Raw genomic sequence first — 18,525 nt, 5'->3', positions numbered from 1 at the left:
AGGGTTAAATACATACTGATGTCAGGGTAGCCTGGGGGGTTAAATACATACTGATGTCAGGGTAGCCTGGGGGGTTAAATACATACTGAAGTCAGTGTAGCCTGGAGGGTTAAATACATACTGATGTCAGGGTAGCCTGGAGGGTTAAATACATACTGATGTCAGGGTAGCCTGGGGGGAATAATACATACTGATGTCAGGGTAGCCTGGAGGGAATAATAAATACTGATGTCAGGGTAGCCTGGAGGGAATAATACATACTGATGTCAGGGTAGCCTGGGGGGTTAAATACATACTGATGTCAGGGTAGCCTGGATGGAATAATACATACTGAAGTCAGGGTAGCCTGGAGGGAATAATACATACTGATGTCAGGGTAGCCTGGGGGGTTAAATACATACTGATGTCAGGGTAGCCTGGGGGGTTAAATACATACGGATGTCAGGGTAGCCTGGAGGGAATAATACATACTGAAGTCAGGGTAGCCTGGAGGGAATAATACATACTGATGTCAGGGTAGCCTGGATGGAATAATACATACTGATGTCAGGGTAGCCTGGGGGGTTAAATACATACTGATGTCAGGGTAGCCTGGATGGAATAATACATACTGATGTCAGGGTAGCCTGGGGGGTTAAATACAGACTGATGTCTGAGTAGCCTGGAGGGTTAAATACATACTGATGTCAGGGTAGCCTGGGGGGTTAAATACATACTGATGTCAGGGTAGCCTGGGGGGTTAAATACATACTGATGTCAGGGTAGCCTGGATGGAATAATACATACTAATGTCAGGGTAGCCTGGGGGGTTAAATACATACTGATGTCAGGGTAGCCTGGGGGGTTAAATACATACTGATGTCAGGGTAGCCTGGGGGGTTAAATACATACTGATGTCAGGGTAGCCTGGGGGGTTAAATACATACTGATGTCAGGGTAGCCTGGAGGGAATAATACATACTGATGTCAGGGTAGCCTGGAGGGAATACTGATGTCAGGCTAGCCTGGAGGGAATAATACATACTGATGTCAGGGTAGCCTGGAGGGAATAATACATACTGATTTCAGGGTAGCCTGGGGGGTTAAATACATACTGATGTCAGGGTAGCCTGGAGGGAATAATACATACTGATGTCAGGGTAGCCTGGATGGAATAATACAGACTGATGTCAGGGTAGCCTTGAGGGTTAAATACATACTGATGTCAGGGTAGCCTGGGGGGTTAAATACATACTGATGTCAGGGTAGCCTGGGGGGTTAAATACATACTGACGTCAGGGTAGCCTGGAGGGTTAAATACATACTGATGTCAGGGTAGCCTGGAGGGTTAAATACATACTGATGTCAGGGTAGCCTGGAGGGTTAAATACATACTGATGTCAGGGTAGCCTGGAGGGTTAAATACATACTGATGTCAGGGTAGACTGGGGGGTTAAATACATACTGATGTCAGAGTAGCCTGGAGGGTTAAATACATACTGATTTCAGGGTAGCCTGGAGGGAATAATACATACTGATGTCAGGGTAGCCTGGATGGAATAATACATACTGATGTCAGGGTAGCCTGGAGGGAATAATACATACTGATGTCAGGGTAGCCAGGATGGAATAATACATACTGATGTCAGGGTAGCCTGGATGGAATAATACATACTGATGTCAGGGTAGCCTGGGGGGTTAAATACAGACTGATGTCAGAGTAGCCTGGAGGGTTAAATACATACTGATGTCAGGGTAGCCTGGGGGGTTAAATACATACTGATGTCAGGGTAGCCTGGGGGGTTAAATACATACTGATGTCAGGGTAGCCTGGATGGAATAATACATACTAATGTCAGGGTAGCCTGGGGGGTTAAATACATACTGATGTCAGGGTAGCCTGGGGGGTTAAATACATACTGATGTCAGGGTAGCCTGGGGGGTTAAATACATACTGATGTCAGGGTAGCCTGGAGGGAATAATACATACTGATGTCAGGGTAGCCTGGAGGGAATAATACATACTGATGTCAGGCTAGCCTGGAGGGAATAATACATACTGATGTCAGGGTAGCCTGGAGGGAATAATACATACTGATTTCAGGGTAGCCTGGGGGGTTAAATACATACTGATGTCAGGGTAGCCTGGGGGGTTAAATACATACTGATGTCTGGGTAGCCTGGATGGAATAATACATACTGATGTCAGGGTAGCCTGGGGGGTTAAATACATACTGAAGTCAGGGTAGCCTGGATGGAATAATACATACTGATGTCAGGGTAGCCTGGAGGGAATAATACATACTGATCTCAGGGTAGCCTGGGGGGTTAAATACATACGGATGTCAGGGTAGCCTGGATGGAATAATACATACTGATGTCAGGGTAGCCTGGAGGGAATAATACATACTGATGTCAGGGTAGCCTGGGGGGTTAAATACATACTGATGTCAGGGTAGCCTGGAGGGAATAATACATACTGATGTCAGGGTAGCCTGGATGGAATAATACATACTGATGTCAGGGTAGCCTGGGGGGTTAAATACATACTGATGTCAGGGTAGCCTGGGGGATAAATACATACTGAAGTCAGGGTAGCCTGGATGGAATAATACATACTGATGTCAGGGTAGCCTGGATGGAATAATACATACTGATGTCAGGGTAGCCTGGAGGGGTTAAATACATACTGATGTCAGGGTAGCCTGGGGGGTTAAATACATACTGATGTCAGGGTAGCCTGGAGGGAATAATACATACTGATGTCAGGGTAGCCTGGAGGGAATAATACATACTGACGTCAGGGTAGCCTGGGGGGTTAAATACATACGGATGTCAGGGTAGCCTGGAGGGAATAATACATACTGATGTCAGGGTAGCCTGGGGGGTTAAATACATACGGATGTCAGGGTAGCCTGGATGGAATAATACATACTGATGTCAGAGTAGCCTGGGGGGTTAAATACATACTGATGTCAGGGTAGCCTGGGGGGTTAAATACATACTGATGTCAGGGTAGCCTGGATGGAATAATACATACTGATGTCAGGGTAGCCTGGGGGGTTAAATACATACTGATGTCAGGGTAGCCTGGGGGATAAATACATACTGAAGTCAGGGTAGCCTGGAGGGTTAAATACATACTGATGTCAGGGTAGCCTGGGGGATAAATACATACTGAAGTCAGGGTAGCCTGGATGGAATAATACATACTGATGTCAGGGTAGCCTGGAGGGGTTAAATACATACTGATGTCAGGGTAGCCTGGGGGGGTTAAATACATACTGATGTCAGGGTAGCCTGTATGGAATAATACATACTGATGTCAGGGTAGCCTGGGGGGTTAAATACATACTGAAGTCAGGGTAGCCTGGATGGAATAATACATACTGATGTCAGGGTAGCCTGGAGGGAATAATACATACTGATGTCAGGGTAGCCTGGAGGGGTTAAATACATACTGATGTCAGGGTAGCCTGGAGGGGTTAAATACATACTGATGTCAGGGTAGCCTGGATGGAATAATACATACTGATGTCAGGGTAGCCTGGAGGGAATAATACATACTGATGTCAGGGTAGCCTGGAGGGGTTAAATACATACTGATGTCAGGGTAGCCTGGGGGGGTTAAATACATACTGATGTCAGGGTAGCCTGGGGGGGTTAAATACATACTGAAGTCAGGGTAGCCTGGAGGGAATAATACATACTGATGTCAGGGTAGCCTGGAGGGGTTAAATACATACTGATGTCAGGGTAGCCTGGGGGGGTTAAATACATACTGAAGTCAGGGTAGCCTGGATGGAATAATACATACTGATGTCAGGGTAGCCTGGAGGGAATAATACATACTGATGTCAGGGTAGCCTGGAGGGGTTAAATACATACTGATGTCAGGGTAGCCTGGAGGGAATAATACATACTGATGTCAGGGTAGCCTGGAGGGGTTAAATACATACTGATGTCAGGGTAGCCTGGAGGGGTTAAATACATACTGATGTCAGGGTAGCCTGGGGGGGTTAAATACATACTGAAGTCAGGGTAGCCTGGAGGGAATAATACATACTGATGTCAGGGTAGCCTGGAGGGGTTAAATACATACTGATGTCAGGGTAGCCTGGATGGAATAATACATACTGATGTCAGGGTAGCCTGGAGGGTTAAATACATACTGATGTCAGGGTAGCCTGGATGGAATAATACATACTGATGTCAGGGTAGCCTGGAGGGTTAAATACATACTGATGTCAGGGTAGCCTGGGGGATAAATACATACTGAAGTCAGGGTAGCCTGGATGGAATAATACATACTGATGTCAGGGTAGCCTGGGGGGTTAAATACATACTGATGTCAGGGTAGCCTGGAGGGAATAATACATACTGATGTCAGGGTAGCCTGGAGGGAATAATACATACTGAAGTCAGGGTAGCCTGGATGGAATAATACATACTGATGTCAGGGTAGCCTGGAGGGTTAAATACATACTGATGTCAGGGTAGCCTGGATGGAATAATACACACTGATGTCAGGGTAGCCTGGAGGGTTAAATACATACTGATGTCAGGGTAGCCTGGGGGATAAATACATACTGAAGTCAGGGTAGCCTGGGGGATAAATACATACTGAAGTCAGGGTAGCCTGGGGGGTTAAATACATACTGATGTCAGGGTAGCCTGGAGGGAATAATACATACTGATGTCAGGGTAGCCTGGAGGGAATAATACATACTGACGTCAGGGTAGCCTGGAGGGGTTAAATACATACTGATGTCAGGGTAGCCTGGAGGGGTTAAATACATACTGATGTCAGGGTAGCCTGGATGGAATAATACATACTGATGTCAGGGTAGCCTGGGGGGAATATTAGGCAGCAGTAGACAGTAGTAGCTCAAGACACCAAACTACAGTCAAATGTTTTTTAAATGTTTTATTTTAAGAATGTCAAATGTCATATGGAGGTATGTCACCAGATAATTTAATTTAGACTTAAAATAGGCCTTTTTTTGGAGAGATTTTTCCAATCTCTCAGGTAACCTATTTTAATGCTTCCATGTCCACTGTGACTTTACCCTGAGCTCCCTTCAGCCCAGCACTGTGACTTTACCCTGATCTCCCTTCAGCCCAGCACTGTGACTTTACCCTGATCTCTGACCTCCCTTCAGCCCAGCACTGTGACTTTACCCTGATCTCTGACCTCCCTTCAGCCCAGCACTGTGACTTTACCCTGATCTCCCTTCAGCCCAGCACTGTGACTTTACCCTGATCTCTGACCTCCCTTCAGCCCAGCACTGTGACTTTACCCTGATCTCTGACCTCCCTTCAGCCCAGCACTGTGACTTTACCCTGATCTCTGACCTCCCTTCAGCCCAGCACTGTGACTTTACCCTGACCTCCCTTCAGCCCAGCACTGTGACTTTACCCTGACCTCCCTTCAGCCCAGCACTGTGACTTTACCCTGACCTCCCTTCAGCCCAGCACTGTGACTTTACCCTGATCTCCCTTCAGCCCAGCACTGTGACTTTACCCTGATCTCTGACCTCCCTTCAGCCCAGCACTGTGACTTTACCCTGACCTCCCTTCAGCCCAGCACTGTGACTTTACCCTGACCTCCCTTCAGCCCAGCACTGTGACTTTACCCTGACCTCCGTTCAGCCCAGCACTGTGACTTTACCCTGACCTCCGTTCAGCCCAGCACTGTGACTTTACCCTGATCTCCCTCAATAATAAAGAACCTTGTTAGTTAACAGCTATGGCTGGCTAAATAGAAAAGTCTAATTTTACATTTAGATTTACATTTAGATTACAATGACATTACTTATAAATATGGGGAATTGTCATTGTGTGAATTGTCATTGTGTGTACCGGACCCTCACACAACAACCAATACCACCACCCACTACCACAGTTATGTCTTTGTATCTAGGGCGCGGTATGTCTAACTACAGATTAGATGACATATTTTAATGTCAGTCTGGATAATAACATTGTGGATTCTTCGCTTTCTTTGCCCCTCTCTGTCTCTAACCTCAGTCTCTCTTTCTGTCCTCTGCTCTCTCTCTGTCTACCTCTACCTTCATCTCTCGCTCTCTCAATCTTCTCCTTCTCTCTACACCCCCCTCTCTCTTGCCATCTCCCCACCCTCTCTGTACACCCCCTCTCTCTCTTCTCCCTCTCTCTACACCTCCTCTCTCTTCTACCTCTCTCTACACCCCCTCTCTCTACACCCCCTCTCTCCCCTCCCTCTCTCTACACCCCCTCTCTCTACACCCCCTCTCTCCCCTCCCTCTCTCTACACCCCCTCTCTCTTGCCATCTCCCCACCCTCTCTCTACACCTCCTCTCTCTTCTCCCTCTCTCTACACCTCCTCTCTCTTCTCCCTCTCTCTACAACCCCTCTCTCTTTTCCCTCTCTCTACACCCCCTCTCTCTACACCCCCTCTCTCTACACCCCCTCTCTCCCCTCCCTCTCTCTACACCCCCTCTCTCTTGCCATCTCCCCACCCTCTCTGTACACCCCCTCTCTCTCTCTTCTCCCTCTCTCTACACCTCCTCTCTCTTCTCCCTCTCTCTACAACCCCTCTCTCTTCTCCCTCTCTCTTCTCCCTCTCTCTTCTCCCTCTCTCGCTCTACACCCCCTCTCTCTCTTCTCCTTCTCGCTACACCCCACTCCTCTCTCTTCTCCCTCTCTCCACACCCCCTCTCCCCTCCCTCTCTCTACATCTCTCTCTTCTCCCTCTCTCTACACCCCCCTCTCTCTTCTCCCTCTCTCTACACCCCCCTTTCTCTTCTCCCTCTCGCTACACCCCCTCTGTCTTCCCCCGCTACACCCCCTCTCTCTCTTCCCCCTCTCCACACCCCCTCTCTCTCCCTCCCTCTCGCTACACCCCCCCTCTGTCTCTTCCCCCTCTCCACACCCCCTCTCTCTCCCCTCCCTCTCGCTACACCCCCTCTCTCTTCTCCCTCTCTCTACACCCCCTCTCTCTCTCTTCTCCCTCTCTCTACACCCCCTCTCTCTCTCTTCTACCTCTCTCTACACCTCCTCTCTCTTCTCCCTCTCTCTACAACCCCTCTCTCTTTTCCCTCTCTCTACACCCCCTCTCTCTACACCCCCTCTCTCCCCTCCCTCTCTCTACACCCCCTCTCTCTTGCCATCTCCCCACCCTCTCTGTACACCCCCTCTCTCTCTCTTCTCCCTCTCTCTACACCTCCTCTCTCTTCTCCCTCTCTCTACAACCCCTCTCTCTTCTCCCTCTCTCTTCTCCCTCTCTCTTCTCCCTCTCTCGCTCTACACCCCCCTCTCTCTCTTCTCCTTCTCGCTACACCCCACTCCTCTCTCTTCTCCCTCTCTCCACACCCCCTCTCCCCTCCCTCTCTCTACATCTCTCTCTTCTCCCTCTCTCTACACCCCCCCTCTCTCTTCTCCCTCTCTCTACACCCCCTCTCTCTTCTCCCTCTCGCTACACCCCCTCTGTCTTCCCCCGCTACACCCCCTCTCTCTCTTCCCCCTCTCCACCCCCTCTCTCTCCCCTCCCTCTCGCTACACCCCCTCTCTGTCTCTTCCCCCTCTCCACACCCCTCTCTCTCCCCCTCCCTCTCGCTACACCCCCTCTCTCTTCTTCCTCCCTCTCTACACCCCCTCTCTCTCTCTTCTCCCTCTCTCTACACCCCCTCTCTCTCTTCTCCCTCTCTCTACACCCCCTCTCTCTCTCTTCTACCTCTCTCTACACCCCCTCTCTCTCTTCTCCCTCTCTCTACACCCCCTCTCTCTCTCTTCTCCCTCTCTCTACACCCCTCTCTCTCTCTTCTCCCTCTCTATACACCCCCTCTCTCTCTTCTCCCTCTCTCTACACCCCCTCTCTCTTCTCCCTCTCTCTACACCCCCTCTCTCTTCTCCCTCTCTCTACACCCCCTCTCTCTCTTCTCCCTCTCTCTACACCTCCTCTCTCTTCTCCCTCTCTCTACACCTCCTCTCTCTTCTCCCTCTCTCTACAACCCCTCTCTCTTTTCCCTCTCTACACCCCCTCTCTCTACACCCCCTCTCTCCCTCCCTCTCTCTACACCCCCTCTCTCTTGCCATCTCCCCACCCTCTCTGTACACCCCCTCTCTCTCTCTTCTCCCTCTCTCTACACCTCCTCTCTCTTCTCCCTCTCTCTACAACCCCTCTCTCTTCTCCCTCTCTCTTCTCCCTCTCTCTTCTCCCTCTCTCGCTACACCCCACTCCTCTCTCTTCTCCCTCTCTCCACACCCCCCTCTCCCCTCCCTCTCTCTACATCTCTCTCTTCTCCCTCTCTCTACACCCCCCTCTCTCTTCTCCCTCTCTCTACCCCCCTCTCTCTTCTCCCTCTCGCTACACCCCCCTCTGTCTTCCCCCGCTACACCCCCTCTGTCTTCCCCCGCTACACCCCCTCTCTCTCTTCCCCCTCTCCACACCCCCTCTCTCTCCCCTCCCTCTCGCTACACCCCCTCTGTCTCTTCCCCCTCTCCACCCCCCTCTCTCTCCCCTCCCTCTCGCTACACCCCCTCTCTCTTCTCACTCTCTCTACACCCCTCTCTCTCTCTTCTCCCTCTCTCTACACCCCCTCTCTCTCTCTTCTCCCTCCCTCTCTCTACACCCCTCTCTCTCTCTTCTCCCTCCCTCTCTCTACACCCCTCTCTCTCTCTTCTCCCTCTCTCTACACCCCTCTCTCTCTCTTCTCCCTCTCTCTACACCCCCTCTCTCTCTTCTCCCTCTCTCTACACCCCCTCTCTCTTCTCCCCCTCTCTCTTCTCCCTCTCCCCCCCCTCTCTCTTCTCCCTCTCTCTACACCCCTCTCTCTCTCTTCTCCCTCTCTCTACACCCCCTCTCTCTCTCTTGTCCCTCTCTCTACACCCCTCTCTCTCTTTCTACCTCTCTCTACACCCCCTCTCTCTTCTCCCTCTCTCTACACCCCTCTCTCTCTCTTCTCCCTCTCTCTACACCCCCTCTCTCTCTCTTCTCCCTCTCTATACACCCCCTCTCTCTCTTCTCCCTCTCTCTACACCCCCTCTCTCTTCTCCCTCTCTCTACACCCCCTCTCTCTTCTCCCTCTCTCTACACCCCCTCTCTCTCTCTTCTCCCTCTCTCTACACCCCCTCTCTCTCTTCTCCCTCTCTCTACACCCCCTCTCTCTCTCTTCTCCCTCTCTCTACACCCCCTCTCTCTCTTCTACCTCTCTCTTCTACCTCTCTCTTCTCCCTCTCTCTACACCCCCTCTCTCTCTCTTCTCCCTCTCTCTACACCCCCTCTCTCTCTCTTCTCCCTCTCTCTACACCCCCTCTCTTCTCCCTCTCTCTACACCCCCTCTCTCTTCTCCCTCTCTCTACACCCCCTCTCTCTTCTCCCTCTCTCTACACCCCCTCTCTCTCTTCTCCCTCTCTATACACCCCCTCTCTCTCTTCTACCTCTCTCTTCTACCTCTCTCTTCTCCCTCTCTCTACACCCCTCTCTCTCTCTTCTCCCTCTCTCTACACCCCCTCTCTCTCTCTTCTCCCTCTCTCTACAACCCCTCTCTCTTCTACCTCTCTCTACACCCCCTCTCTCTACACCCCCTCTCTCCCCTCCCTCTCTCTACACCCCCTCTCTCTACACCCCTCTCTCCCCTCCCTCTCTCTACACCCCCTCTCTCTTGCCATCTCCCCACCCTCTCTCTACACCTCCTCTCTCTTCTCCCTCTCTCTACACCTCCTCTCTCTTCTCCCTCTCTCTACAACCCCTCTCTCTTTTCCCTCTCTCTACACCCCCTCTCTCTACACCCCCTCTCTCTACACCCCCTCTCTCCCTCCCTCTCTCTACACCCCCTCTCTCTTGCCATCTCCCCACCCTCTCTGTACACCCCCTCTCTCTCTCTTCTCCCTCTCTCTACACCTCCTCTCTCTTCTCCCTCTCTCTACAACCCCTCTCTCTTCTCCCTCTCTCTTCTCCCTCTCTCGCTCTACACCCCCCTCTCTCTCTTCTCCTTCTCGCTACACCCCACTCCTCTCTCTTCTCCCTCTCTCTACACCCCCTCTCTCTTCTCCCTCTCGCTTCACCCCCCCCTCTGTCTTCCCCCGCTACACCCCCTCTCTCTCTTCCCCCTCTCCACACCCCCTCTCTCTCCTCCCTCTCGCTTCACACCCCTCTCTCTCTTCCCCCTCTCCACACCCCCTCTCTCCCCTCCCTCTCGCTACACCCCCTCTCTCTTCTCACTCTCTCTACACCCCCTCTCTCTCTCTTCTCCCTCTCTCTACACCCCCTCTCTCTCTCTTCTCCCTCTCTCTACACCCCCTCTCTCTCTCTTCTCCCTCTCTCTACACCCCCTCTCTCTCTCTTCTCCCTCTCTCTACACCCCCTCTCTCTCTCTTCTCCCTCTCTCTACACCCCCTCTCTCTCTCTTCTCCCTCTCTCTACACCCCCTCTCTCTCTTTCTCCCTCTCTCTACACCCCTCTCTCTCTTCTCCCTCTCTCTACACCCCCTCTCTCTTCTCCCCCTCTCTACACCCCCTCTCTCTTCTCCCTCTCTCTACACCCCCTCTCTCTCTCTTCTCCTCTCTCTACACCCCCTCTCTCTCTCTTCTCCCTCTCTCTACACCCCCTCTCTCTCTCTTCTCCCTCTCTCTACACCCCCTCTCTCTCTCTTCTCCCTCTCTCTACACCCCTCTCTCTCTCTTCTACCTCTCTCTACACCCCCTCTCTCTCTTCTACCTCTCTCTACACCCCCTCTCTCTCTCTTCTCCCTCTCTCTACACCCCTCTCTCTCTCTTCTCCCTCTCTATACACCCCCTCTCTCTCTTCTCCCTCTCTCTACACCCCCTCTCTCTTCTCCCTCTCTCTACACCCCCTCTCTCTTCTCCCTCTCTCTACACCCCCTCTCTCTTCTCCCTCTCTCTACACCCCCTCTCTCTTCTCCCTCTCTCTACACCCCCCTCTCTCTTCTCCCTCTCTCTACACCCCCTCTCTCTTCTCCCTCTCTCTACACCCCCTCTCTCTTCTCCCTCTCTCTACACCCCCCTCTCTCTCTTCTCCCTCTCTCTACACCCCCTCTCTCTCTTCTCCCTCTCTCTACACCCCCTCTCTCTCTTCTCCCTCTCTCTACACCCCCTCTCTCTCTTCTCCCTCTCTCTACACCCCCTCTCTCTCTTCTCCCTCTCTCTACACCCCCTCTCTCTCTCTTCTCCCTCTCTCTACACCCCCTCTCTCTCTTCTCCCTCTCTCTACACCCCTCTCTCTCTTCTCCCTCTCTCTACACCCCCTCTCTCTCTTCTCCCTCTCTCTACACCCCCTCTCTCTTCTCCCTCTCTCTACACCCCCTCTCTCTCTTCTACCTCTCTCTTCTACCTCTCTCTTCTCCCTCTCTCTACACCCCCTCTCTCTCTCTTCTCCCTCTCTCTACACCCCCCTCTCTTCTCCCTCTCTCTACACCCCCTCTCTCTTCTCCCTCTCTGTACACCCCTCTCTCTCTTCTCCCTCTCTATACACCCCCTCTCTCTCTTCTACCTCTCTCTACACCCCCTCTCTCTCTCTTCTACCTCTCTCTACACCCCCTCTCTCTTTCTTCTCCCTCTCTCTACACCCCCCCTCTCTCTCTTTCTGTCCATCCCAATAAACTGAAGGTCAGGTAGAAGATGTTGTTCTGTGATGTGTTGAAAGTGGGATACATTCAGAACCTCATTACAGGTTAACAATTCCTAAATGGTCAATTAGGTCATTAATTAGCTGGAAATGGACCAGTCAAGATGTTAATTGCCAATGTGGAAACGGTCTGCTGTTTTGTAATGCTGTTAGGATGATGTTAGGATTCATACTGAATTCATGTTCCAACAGGTTGCTTTTTCTTAATACATTAAGTTATGCATAAGATCTAAGTCATACTACAGTATTTTGTAGGTCAAGGTTAGCTTGACAACAAAGAGCCTTTTGTAGAAGGTCTCCAGTTTCCTGTGTAACCACAACATAAAAGGATCATATGAACCACAAGAGGAATCTGTGCCATAGATGATTCTGTGGTGCCGTAGCCTCAGGTTGAGGTCAAGGATCATGGCCCAGTTTCTTTTTTGGATTACACAACACCTGAGAAGGCTACAGAATGGAGAAACTAGAACTCAGAATTCCACCAGAAGCCAAATGTCAATCAATCAATCAAATGTATTTATAAAGCCCTTCTTACATCAGCTGATATCTCAAAGTGCTGTACAGAAACCCAGCCTAAAACCCCAGACAGCAAGCAATGCAGGTGTAGAAGCACGGTGGCTAGGAAAAACTCCCTCGAAAGACAGGAACTTAGGAAGAAACCTAGAGAGGAACCAGGCTCTGAGTGGTGGCCAGTCCTGTTCTGGCTGTGCCGGGTGGAGATTATAACAGAACATGGCCAAGATATTCAAACATTCATAAATGACCAGCATGGTCAAATAATAATAATCACAGTAGTTGTCGAGGGTGCAACAAGTCAGCACCTCAGGAGTAAATGTCAGTTGGTTTTTCATAGCCGATCATTAAGAGTATCTCTACCACTCCTGCTGTCTCTAGAGAGTTGAAAACAGCAGGTCTGGGACAGGTAGCAAGTCCTGTGAACAGGTCAGGACTCCATAGCCGCAGGCAGAACAGTTGAAACTGGAGCAGCAGCACGGCCAGGTGGACTGGGGACAGCAAGGAGTCATCATGCCAGGTAGTCCTGAGGCATGGTCCTAGAGCTCAGGTCCCCCAAAAAAGAGCGAGCGAGAAAAAGAGGGAGCATACTTAAATTCACACAGGACACCGGGTAAGACAGGAGAAATTCTCCAGAAATAACCGACTGACCCTTGACCCCTGACACAAACTACTGCAGCATACATTCCGGGGAAAGAGAAAGGATGTCTTCAGGGCAGAATGTGAATTGGGCTGCTAGAGTGAGAGAGAAGCAGAGTGTTAGGGGGTAGCAGGGTGTTAGGGGTAGCAGGGTGTTAGGGGGTAGCAGGGTGTTAGGGGGTAGCAGAGTGTTAGGGGAGTAGCAGGGTGTTAGGGGTAGCAGGGTGTTAGGGGGTAGCAGGGTGTTAGGGGTAGCAGGGTGTTAGGGGGTAGCTGGGTGTTAGGGGGAAGCAGGGTGTTAGGGGGTAGCAGGGTGTTAGTGGGTAGCAGGGTGTTAGTGGGTAGCAGGGTGTTAGGGGTAGCAGGGTGTTGGGTAGCAGGGTGTTTAGGGGAAGCAGGGTGTTTAGGGGAAGCAGGGTGTTTAGGGGAAGCAGAGTGTTTAGGGGAAGCAGAGTGTTTAGGGGAAGCAGAGTGTTTAGGGGAAGCAGAGTGTTTAGGGGAAGCAGAGTGTTTAGGGGAAGCAGAGTGTTTAGGGGAAGCAGAGTGTTTAGGGGAAGCAGAGTGTTTAGGGGAAGCAGAGTGTTTAGGGTTTAGGGGAAGCAGAGTGTTTAGGGAAGCAGAGTGTTTAGGGAAGCAGAGTGTTTAGGGAAGCAGAGTGTTTAGGGAAGCAGAGTGTTTAGGGAAGCAGAGTGTTTAGGGGAAGCAGAGTGTTTAGGGAAGCAGAGTGTTTAGGGAAGCAGAGTGTTTAGGGAAGCAGAGTGTTTAGGGAAGCAGAGTGTTTAGGGAAGCAGAGTGTTTAGGGAAGCAGAGTGTTTAGGGAAGCAGAGTGTTTAGGGTTTAGGGGAAGCAGAGTGTTTAGGGAAGCAGAGTGTTTAGGGGAAGCAGAGTGTTTAGGGAAGCAGAGTGTTTAGGGAAGCAGAGTGTTTAGGGGAAGCAGAGTGTTTAGGGGAAGCAGAGTGTTTAGGGAAGCAGAGTGTTTAGGGAAGCAGAGTGTTTAGGGGAAGCAGAGTGTTTAGGGAAGCAGAGTGTTTAGGGGAAGCAGAGTGTTTAGGGAAGCAGAGTGTTTAGGGAAGCAGAGTGTTTAGGGGAAGCAGAGTGTTTAGGGGAAGCAGAGTGTTTAGGGGAAGCAGAGTGTTTAGGGGAAGCAGAGTGTTTAGGGGAAGCAGAGTGTTTAGGGAAGCAGAGTGTTTAGGGAAGCAGAGTGTTTAGGGAAGCAGAGTGTTTAGGGAAGCAGAGTGTTTAGGGAAGCAGAGTGTTTAGGGAAGCAGAGTGTTTAGGGAAGCAGAGTGTTTAGGGGAAGCAGAGTGTTTAGGGAAGCAGAGTGTTTAGGGAAGCAGAGTGTTTAGGGGAAGCAGAGTGTTTAGGGAAGCAGAGTGTTTAGGGAAGCAGAGTGTTGGAAGCAGAGTGTTTAGGGAAGCAGAGTGTTTAGGGAAGCAGAGTGTTTAGGGGAAGCAGAGTGTTAGGGGGTAGCAGGGTGTTAGGGGAAGCAGGGTGTTAGGGGGTAGCAGGGTGTTAGGGGTAGCAGAGTGTTAGGGGTACATTTACATTACATTTAAGTCATTTAGCAGACGCTCTTATCCAGAGCGACTTACAAATTGGTAGCAGAGTGTTAGGGGTAGCAGGGTGTTAGGGGTAGCAGGGTGTTAGGGGGTAGAAGGGTGTTAGGGGAAGCAGAGTGTTAGGGGAAGCAGGGTGTTAGGGGGTAGCAGGGTGTTAGGGGGTAGCAGAGTGTTAGGGGTAGCAGAGTGTTAGTGTTAGGGGGTAGCAGGGTGTTAGGGGGTAGCAGAGTGTTAGGGGTAGCAGGGTGTTAGGGGGAAGCAGAGTGTTAGGGGGTAGCAGGGTGTTAGGGGTAGCAGGGTGTTAGGGGTAGCAGTGTGTTAGGGGAAGCAGAGTGTTAGGGGTAGCAGGGTGTTAGGGGTAGCAGGGTGTTAGGGAAGCAGAGTGTTAGGGGGAAGCAGGGTGTTTGGGGGAAGCAGAGTGTTTAGGGAAGCAGAGTGTTTAGGGGGTAGCAGAGTGTTTAGGGGGTAGCAGAGTGTTTAGGGGGTAGCAGAGTGTTTAGGGGGTAGCAGAGTGTTAGGGGGTAGCAGAGTGTTAGGGGGTAGCAGAGTGTTAGGGGTAGCAGAGTGTTAGGGGGTAGCAGAGTGTTAGGGGGTAGCAGAGTGTTAGGGGGTAGCAGAGTGTTAGGGGGTAGCAGAGTGTTAGGGGGTAGCAGAGTGTTTAGGGGTAGCAGAGTGTTTAGGGGGTAGCAGAGTGTTTAGGGGTAGCAGAGTGTTAGGGGGTAGCAGAGTGTTAGGGGGTAGCAGAGTGTTAGGGGGTAGCAGAGTGTTAGGGGGTAGCAGAGTGTTAGGGGGTAGCAGAGTGTTAGGGGGTAGCAGAGTGTTAGGGGTAGCAGAGTGTTAGGGGTAGCAGAGTGTTAGGGGGTAGCAGAGTGTTAGGGGTAGCAGAGTGTTAGGGGTAGCAGAGTGTTAGGGGGTAGCAGAGTGTTAGGGGAAGCAGAGTGTTTAGGGGGAAGCAGAGTGTTTAGGGGGAAGCAGGGTGTTAGGGGGTAGCAGTGTGTTAGGGGAAGCAGGGGGAGGGCTGTCTGTCTGTGTTTATTGTCCTGGAAGGGAAAGGCAGTGGAATGCCTCGTGTCTCTCTGACAGTAAGGTGTGGTGTTGTATTGTATTATATCATGCCAAAGAAGACGTTGCACAACACTGCTTTCTTACAGATCTATCACTGCCATTTCTTACCGCTTTCTCACTGCTTTCTTACAGATCTATCACTGCCATTTCTCACTGCTTTCTCACTGCTTTCTTACAGATCTATCACTGCCATTTCTCACTGCTTTCTTACTGCTTTCTTACAGATCTATCACTGCCATTTCTTACTGCTTTCTTACTGCTTTCTTACAGATCTATCACTGCCATTTCTTACCGCTTTCTCACTGCTTTCTTACAGATCTATCACTGCCATTTCTTACCGCTTTCTCACTGCTTTCTTACAGATCTATCACTGCCATTTCTTACTGCTTTCTCACTGCTTTCTTACAGATCTATCACTGCCATTTCTCACTGCTTTCTTACTGCTTTCTTACAGATCTATCACTGCCATTTCTTACCGCTTTCTTACTGCTTTCTTACAGATCTATCACTGCCATTTCTCACTGCTTTCTCACTGCTTTCTTACAGATCTATCACTGCCATTTCTCACTGCTTTCTTACAGATCTATCACTGCCATTTCTTACTGCTTTCTCACTGCTTTCTTACAGATCTATCACTGCCATTTCTTACCGCTTTCTCACTGCTTTCTCACTGCTTTCTTACAGATCTATCACTGCCATTTCTTACCGCTTTCTCACCGCTTTCTTACTGCTTTCTTACAGATCTATCACTGCCATTTCTTACTGCTTTCTTACTGCTTTCTCACTGCTTTCTTACAGATCTATCACTGCCATTTCTTACTGCTTTCTTACTGCTTTCTCACTGCTTTCTTACAGATCTATCACTGCCATTTCTCACTGCTTTCTCACTGCTTACGCTTTCAGTGGTAAGAAAACACATCTGAATTAACCTCATGGTCCTCCTGTCCTCTAGGGGGTGCAGTTCAACATGGTGTCGCTAACAGACCTGGGAGGTTAGGGTGCTGTCTGTCTATACATCTGTAATAACCTCTTGGTCCTCCTGTCCTCTAGGGGGTGCAGTTCAACATGGTGTCGCTAACAGACCTGGGAGGTTAGGGTGCTGTCTGTCTGCACATCTGTAATAACACCTTGGTCCTCCTGTCCTGCAGGGGGTGCTGTCCAACATGGCCTCCATAACAGACCTGGGAGGCTTCGACCCCGTGTGGCTGTTCATCGTAGTGGGAGGAGTCATGTTCATCCTGGGATTCGCTGGTTGCATCGGAGCGCTACGGGAAAACACCTTGCTGCTCAAATTTGTGAGTTTGAATTAAATATGTTTTATTTCTCCTTAGAGAGTTCAACTCTTTCTTTCTCCCATAGGCTTTCTTAGTTTAATCTCTCTGTGGGGTGGTAAGACTGTGTGCCTTGGACGATACCACATTGAACCTCGTATGGTTAATTTCTGCTCTGCTATCCACACCTTTTGGGTTTGCAGTTCAGTAATTTACACCTTGGTTCACACCTTTTAGGTCTTCATTTAGGTATTATTTAGAGGAGGGAAGAGGAGAGGGAGGGAGGTACATCCTAGTTTGATTCACAAAAATAACTCTGGCTTCGTTTGATCTGAAAGTTGAGGTCATTCATAGCAGTTGGCTACTTACTGTAAATGAACAACTAGGATTGGTATTGATCTAGATGGGAAATAATAAACCACTCGTTTCTAAAAGCCTGACACATCCATTATTGAGTACACAAACCTAAGCATGTTATCGAAATATCGGGGGGGGGCCTACAGAAGCGGGGAATGGAAGTGATGGCTCCTGGCTGGCCAGCCTACAGAAGAGGAGAAAGGGAAGTGATGGCTCCTGGCTGGCCAGCCTACAGAAGCGGGGACTCCTGGCTGGCCAGCCTACAGAAGAGGAGAAAGGGAAGTGATGGCTCCTGGCTGGCCAGCCTACAGAAGAGGAGAAAGGGAAGTGATGGCTCCTGGCTGGCCAGCCTACAGAAGAGGAGAAAGGGAAGTGATGGCTCCTGGCTGGCCAGACAGGCATCCTGTTCTGATGTTCTCTCTCTGTGTTCTAGTTTTCGGTGTTCCTGGGCCTGATCTTCTTCTTAGAGCTGACAGCAGGCATCCTGGCCTTTGTGTTCAAAGACTGGATCAAAGACCAGCTCAACTTCTTCATCAACAACAACGTCAAGGCTTACCGCGACGACATCGACCTGCAGAACCTCATAGACTTCACACAGGAATATGTGAGTAGTACTATATGTTATAGAGTTAACAGGGATATGTCAGTAGTACTAGATGTTATAGAGTTAACACAGGGATATGTCAGTAGTACTATATGTTATAGAGTTAACAGGGATATGTCAGTAGTACTAGATGTTATAGAGTTAACACAGGGATATGTCAGTAGTACTATATGTTATAGAGTTAACAGGGATATGTCAGTAGTACTAGATGTTATAGAGTTAACAGGGATATGTGAGTAGTACTATATGTTATAGAGTTAACACAAGGATATGTCAGTAGTACTATATGTTATAGAGTTAACACAGGGATATGTCAGTAGTACTATATGTTATAGAGTTAACAGGGATATGTCAGTAGTACTATCTGTTATGTCTCGTACATTTAACTGGACTGGCAGCATGTCTCGTACCTTTAACTGTACTGGCAGCTAGTGCCTTAACCTTGATTGGATAACTGTACATATACTGAACCAGAGCCAGCCTCTTTATCATAGCAGACGTGGTTGTAGTAAGACTTTATAAGGGCTCAACGATGCTTATAACATGTGATAAAGCCTTATACCTGTCTGTGTGTGTGTGTTTTAGTGGTCGTGCTGTGGAGCCCACGGTCCTAATGACTGGAACCTGAATATCTACTTCAACTGCACTGAGTTTAACCCCAGTAGAGAGCGCTGTGGAGTCCCCTTCTCCTGCTGCGTTAAAGACCCTGCCGTGAGATGCCTTATTGGGCTACAGAACATTATAAACCTCAGACTTAATTCAGTTTAACACATTAAACATATTCCACAGATCGTAATGGAAGACCCACGTTTTGCTGTTCTCATGATAGTTTTGCTTTCATTCGTTTCAGGAAGACGTCCTTAACACACAGTGTGGCTACGACGTGAGACTTCAAGGGGTTGGTTTTTCTCT

The 18,525-nt window shown here is 49.8% G+C and overlaps 1 protein-coding gene across 1 annotated transcript in view; it reads left to right on the top strand.

Moving 5' to 3' along the window:
- Nucleotides 1-18,525, top strand: part of LOC115125471 (tetraspanin-17) — a 59,471-nt gene that overhangs the window by 30,415 nt on the left and 10,531 nt on the right. The window contains exons 3-6 of the mRNA XM_065018285.1: nt 16,530-16,676; nt 17,443-17,613; nt 18,199-18,324; nt 18,464-18,511. Of these exons, the coding sequence (XP_064874357.1) occupies nt 16,530-16,676; nt 17,443-17,613; nt 18,199-18,324; nt 18,464-18,511 (492 nt within the window). The remainder of the gene's footprint in view (nt 1-16,529; nt 16,677-17,442; nt 17,614-18,198; nt 18,325-18,463; nt 18,512-18,525) is intronic.

The sequence above is a fragment of the Oncorhynchus nerka genome, linkage group LG5 (assembly GCF_034236695.1).
Source record: "Oncorhynchus nerka isolate Pitt River linkage group LG5, Oner_Uvic_2.0, whole genome shotgun sequence".
NCBI lineage: Eukaryota > Metazoa > Chordata > Actinopteri > Salmoniformes > Salmonidae > Oncorhynchus > Oncorhynchus nerka.
Note: the sequence above shows the minus strand (reverse complement) of the source record. Positions and strands in the feature narration are given on the sequence as shown.